Raw genomic sequence first — 6,000 nt, 5'->3', positions numbered from 1 at the left:
AAAACTAACACGAGAAGCACTGGCATCCTAGCAATAGCACTACAGAAGGCATGGTTACAAAGCGAGCAGTGTTGGAGCATGGGTGGAGTGGAGAGAGGGTGCAAATGAGAAAGTTACATGTATGTGAGTGGGTATGTGGGTGTTGGTATGTCGAGTAAAGAGGGTGAGTGCTGTAATAAATTATTTCTGCCTGCATAAATCTAGGTTGTGAGTATGAATAAACAAACCGTTTTACTTGACGTAGATTCCTTTTTTTGATGGAGGAGAACCGGCCTCCGTACGACATACCTGCTTCACGTATCCGCCGGGATTTCCTGCCAGGTCAAAGACCAGCTTGCTGAGACGATGTCGTTTAGCATGATCAGCAGCGTCATAGAGCTTCTGCAATGCTTCGGGATCGGAGAAGCTTTCCATCTTGAACACAACCGTGTCATCTACCTGGAAGACGTGAATGTTGCCAGAAGTGCTCGAAAACAGGTCATTGTGCGTTCCTGAAAGCAGGCAAATAGGGACATAGAGACATTATAGTATAATACCAGCAGCATTTGGCTTTTTATATTAAAAAAAACCTTTTACCTAGGTAACCAAGTTCCGTTGATGACACAAGCAAGACATCATGGTTGGTGAGGATGAGCAGTGTCCAGGGTCCTCTCATTCTGCAATCACATTTCAAACCCTATGTCAGTCAGTTCACTGCGACCTACCTTCATGATCAGCTCTCGCCGTTCCCATATACGGGTCATCATTCTTGGGAGTCTGGCCACCCGACGGTGTCGCCCGTGAGTGACGTGCCGTAGCTTGGTCCCTGAGCCTGTGCATGACATCTTGGACTATGTCTGATACGGAGCGCCGCCTGCGGTCAGTTTGCCCGGACGGCTCACCCTCTCCTTTCAAAATGTGCTCTTAACGCATGCTCCGTACGCGGAGGCATACACGACCCACACACAGACACAGCAGTAGTTGGTTGGCACCACAGGGTAACTGGGCGAAGGAGCTGGCAGTGTGTAACCATGGAGGCGGCCGACCCGACAGAGGCGGGGACCGAGATGAGACCGAAATGGCGGCTGACCTGCCAAGGGCAGTAACCGAATAGAGTGATTCGGAGTGAGACCGAAATGGCGGCTGACCTGCCAAGGGCAGTAACCGAATAGAGTGATTCGGGAGAGTAGAGAGAATGCTGCCAGCTACTGAGAGTTCAGTGCCCAAGCTAGTTACCCTGGTGGGCCAACCAAATAAGTCAGTGCTCAGAAATAACGCGAGCATTGAACGAGGAGTATAGCAGGAGCTTCTAGCAGTCAAGAAATCTAGGTACCGATAGCGGTACTGAGAGTTGGTATGTATACCGGAGGAGACATTCGTCAAGGTGCAGCGCTACTGGTCAGTCACTCACTGTGGCTAGCTTCTCTGGTACTAGCCGCACCTCGGATGGCTCAACACGGATATAGCGCAGCACGGTGTCGCTGCGCCATCGCCCCATATGGCGGATCACGTGCTCTGGTACGCCTGCGATAGCTGCAGACGTGGCTGCTCCGATCCAGAATGAGTGGCTGGCATAGCTGGACGGATCTGTAATCCCACAAAGCGGTAGGAGGGTCCGCACCTCCCTCGTGACGTCCGCTCGTGTCAGAGGCTGGCCATTGTGGTAGACGAGCAGCTGATCTCTAGGAGATTGGGACTCTGCCGACACTGCCGTCAGGTACCGCACCATCGCCGTAACAGGGCAGCTGATGACATCGGTACAGCCGCCCACGTGGACTACCGTGCCCCTACCGTCCGGGTCCGTCTTTGATTGCAGCAGCGTGATGGTGATACGAAATGATTGTTGGTCCAGGGCCACGTTGCCAAACGTCAACGAGGTGAGCTCACACCACAGCGCAGGAAGCCATAAAAGGCCAGGGTGAAGGCGCACTGCAGCATTGTCTGGTCAACTGAGTGCCGCATGGAGGAAACTTGGAGGCGTTGGCAGAGTTGCCGGAGGATGGGTGTTGTGATAGGCAAACGAGGGCGGCCAGGTCCCGACGAACGGGCTATGCCTCTTAACACTCGTGACAGCAGGGACGTCGGCTGATTCGGGTACTCGAGGCCCATTTCGACGTGTAAGTTCCAGATGGCTGACATATATGTGCGAACCGAGGCCGGCCGCAGTGTGCGCATGAGGAGGGCTGCGTAGTAGCACAGTGGAACGTCGCTTCCCGGCAGGGCCACAACGCCATGCTGCTGACAGAAATCCAGGTACCGCCGCTCTGAAGCTGAGTATGTCCTCCTGGATGACGGTGCTATTGCCAGAGAGAACCTTGTGCTTTGGAAGGTTGCTTGTTGCACGGTCAAGGTCGTACAGGCGCCTCAGGAAGGTACGACCGACAGGAATAGCCCGGGCCGCGAACGAGAGATTGCCCAACACGGAGGCGAGTTCGCGCCGGGACGCCATGCCTGATTGAAGGAGGACGTTGACTTTGCCGAGATACGCCCCATGTTTGGCGGACGGTAACCGGATCTCAAACGTCAGCGAATCCAGCTCCAGGCCGAGGAAGGTGAGACATGTGGATGGGCCTTCGACCTTCTCAGAGGCCACCGGTATCTGCAAATAGCGGAGCATGTCTAAGATATGTGAGCGATGATGTTCCGCAACGGGCAGGTGGGGCGGACTAACGTTCAGAAAGTCGTCCAGGTAGGGGAGTAATTGGCTTAGGTGGCATGCATCCTCGAGAATAAACTGGACTGCTGTGGCGAATTTATCGAATATGTATGGTGCAGAACGCAATCCAAATGGTAGCACTTTGTCATGATAGAATTGTCCCTGCCAGAAGATGCCCAGAAAAGGCCAGTCACAGGGGGCAACAGGACAGAGACGGAATGCATTCCTGTCGACCTTCGTCAAAAGAGCGCCACACCCTGCCTGCATGATCAGAGAGATAGCTGTATCGACAGTTTCGTACTGCAGGCTGAATTCATCCCGAGATATACCGTCATTCACACTCGAGCCGGCAGGGGGCGAGAGGTCGTGGATGATATGCAGTTTGCCATCAGACTTCGGGATAGCACCCAAACCAGAAATATGCATGTGAGGGAATGGCGGAGATGCAAATGGGCCCGCAGTTTCTCCGCGGTCACAACAGTTAAGCAGATGAGTAGTAACCTCAGCAGGGCAAGCACAAGCCGAAGAGTGATTAGGAGACATAACAGAAGATGCAATGGGGCGAAAGCTGCCAATACGAAAGCCATACTGCATGCCTTGTGAACCATAAGAGCGAAATACTGCATTTGGATGAGGAGAGGGAAGATTGATAAAGCGCTGAACATGAACAGGCGTGCTAGTGGGCACCTGTAAAGCAGCGTCACCACTGGGGTGAGAGTTATTTCTTGGTCGAGTCACCAGACTTGGAGCATTGGCGTGCGGGGTGACGGCCGCGGCACTGGATGCAGACGTGTGCTCTGGAGCAGGGGGAGAGCAAGCAGCTGCCGAAGTTGAAATTACGACAGATGGCTTTGCCGTCAAAGCCAGGCTGGTGCGAGAACTGGCTCCCCGTAGGCGCTGTTGGGGCTGGGAGCCCCCCACGAAAGGGGCAGCTGCTGGGCTGACTTGGATGGACCATGGAGCAACGCTGGCACGGAGGCCGCCCACGGCCCGTGAGACAAGACTGCCACAGGTTCGGGTCAATGACGGACCAGGAATAGCGGTGAGGGAGGGACGCCGTGGCCATACGGAATTTGCGGTCGTAGGACAGCCAGGCATCATTGTGGAACCGGATGTTGGCATCGACAATGATGGCCTGATACGCCCAGAGATCACCTGCCAGCTGTGGTGAGGCGTCGGCCAGCACCCTCGAGTATGTGGTGAACGCTTCCACCCATGTGGCAAGATCATAGATGTGTCGTTTGGCGGGTTGCCGGTGGGAAGATTTGGGGACGAGCTGCACAGATCGGCCCGCGCCCACGTCGAGTTGCATCACATCATGATCCCCCTCGAAGCCCAGGGATTCAGGCAGCAAATCGCTTAATTCTGTGAACTCACCTCGCACAATCCGGTCTCGAAGGCGAGGCGGCACCACGGGGAGGTCTCCAGATGACGGCCACTGTTGTGTCGGGTGGCTGGCAGCCGGTACTGATACTGGTAAAACCGGCGCTGCAGTGGCGATTGATCCGGCAGCACAAAGCGAGGCCCCGCTGACCGTCGGAACATGAGCGAGTCCCGAGTTTACGCCAGTTCCTGGGCCGGCGAGTTGGGCTGCGCCAGCCTGCTCCAGCAGGGTAACCTTGTCGGCCAGAGGCTGAATAGCAACAGCCACGGCGGCGGAGATCTGGCTCGCCAGCGTGGGCTGGGGTGGGTGGCCGGCCGGCATTGACTGAGACGGAGGCACTTGGCCAGGTAGAGCCGAAGCACGAGGAGCACGAGGCGGCGCGAGGTTCTGGGCCGGGGCTCTGGCCTGGGTGGTTCCAGGAGCAGGGGAGGATGTTGCTCTAGCGTAGGGGCTAGAAGATGACCTGGCGGACCTGCGCGACATCTCTTGCCTCAGCGTGGGAAAATTTGAGAAAATTTGAGTAAACCCGGCACTCCGCGGATACAGCACTCAGAATTCCAGCCCGCCCAGGGACTGGACACCACAACTAGGCAACAAGAGACCGAAACGACGATGTCACCTTGTACAAGGAAGTCTGAACAGAACTGAAGAACTCCGGAGTTTGAAAACACGGAGCAAGAGTCATGCGAGCCAATGCAACTAACCCAGGCAAATAGGGACATAGAGACATTATAGTATAATACCAGCAGCATTTGGCTTTTTATATTAAAAAAAACCTTTTACCTAGGTAACCAAGTTCCGTTGATGACACAAGCAAGACATCATGGTTGGTGAGGATGAGCAGTGTCCAGGGTCCTCTCATTCTGCAATCACATTTCAAACCCTATGTCAGTCAGTTCACTGCGACCTACCTTCATGATCAGCTCTCGCCGTTCCCATATACGGGTCATCATTCTTGGGAGTCTGGCCACCCGACGGTGTCGCCCGTGAGTGACGTGCCGTAGCTTGGTCCCTGAGCCTGTGCATGACATCTTGGACTATGTCTGATACGGAGCGCCGCCTGCGGTCAGTTTGCCCGGACGGCTCACCCTCTCCTTTCAAAATGTGCTCATAGACCGGGTAGTAGCCTGTGTAATCAATGCGATGGTCAAACTGCTGTCGCAAGTTAGGGACGCGGTACAGTGGGTCCCTGGCGGCCGGATCCGTCATGGGATATGTGACCAGGTAGTGGATAACAACCGACGTCCCATCCGACATGGTCAGCGTGATCGTGTCACTGGCTGGAAGCGGATGACGGGACATGTCTAAAAAATGCAACCCACAGGATTGCATGCAAGCAACAGAACACGGGATTGCAGCCGGGTCAACAATTACATACAGGAATGCAGGCGGAACAAAAATGTAGTCGGCCACAGGGCCATAATCCAAACGCATGCCTGCATAGTCTTGAACATTTCTAGACTGCAGTACTTGCACTCTAAATAACTGCTTATCAGTATCTCCATGACTGAGTACTGTGTATTTTTGGTTTTGACATCTAACACAGCACACTGTGCGGGCATATGCATGGACACAGAGAAGAACGGGGGGAGAGAGAACATATGTTGGTGCTAGGGTACCCCTCTCAACCATTGACATAGTGCTCAGACTATGAAATACTATCTCCTTCAAACTCAACATAAAATACCAGCCAGAGAACATTCAGGTATTAGAGAGGTTAAGATGCACGTTATAATATCCGACGTGACGCGCAATTTCACATCAAATTTGGCGTAAAACTCCAAATTTCGACGGTTGCTGCAGGTCACTCGCGTTGTTTTCGACGCGCGAGCCAAATAACGCGGGCTGAACTTTCGAGTCACGCCAGAAATAACGTCTTAACCTCTAGTAATGGTTCAGCCCCCCCCCCCCCCCCCATTAAATTGTTTTAAAGTCTGGAGGAGATAGCTTACCCAGGCTGCGAGTGGCCATGAAGGAGTTG

At 54.2% G+C, this 6,000-nt stretch overlaps 1 protein-coding gene across 1 annotated transcript; it reads right to left on the bottom strand.

Annotated features, from left to right (window-relative positions):
• Window positions 1–226: 226 nt before the first annotated feature.
• LOC135830827 (uncharacterized) lies at window positions 227–1,922 on the bottom strand. Its single transcript, XM_065343035.1, has 2 exons — window positions 705–1,922; window positions 227–491 (listed from the first exon to the last, which is right to left on the bottom strand). Exons 1-2 carry the CDS (start codon window positions 817–819, stop codon window positions 232–234), a joined length of 375 nt encoding a protein of 124 aa, XP_065199107.1. The 5' UTR covers window positions 820–1,922; the 3' UTR covers window positions 227–231.
• Between the last annotated feature and the right edge of the window lie 4,078 nt (window positions 1,923–6,000).

Source organism: Sycon ciliatum, unplaced genomic scaffold, assembly GCF_964019385.1.
Source record: "Sycon ciliatum unplaced genomic scaffold, ocSycCili1.1 SCAFFOLD_2656, whole genome shotgun sequence".
Classification (NCBI taxonomy): domain Eukaryota; kingdom Metazoa; phylum Porifera; class Calcarea; order Leucosolenida; family Sycettidae; genus Sycon; species Sycon ciliatum.
This window is presented reverse-complemented; position numbering and strand designations above follow the sequence as displayed.

Excerpts from the sequence above, each read along its gene's own strand:
- LOC135830827 (XM_065343035.1), bottom strand. The coding sequence starts at position 819 with ATGCACAGGCTCAGGGACCAAGCTACGGCACGTCACTCACGGGCGACA. Across the intron at positions 492-704 it reads GGCGAGAGCTGATCATGAAG|GAACGCACAATGACCTGTTT; the intron begins GTAGGTCGCAGT and ends GCCTGCTTTCAG.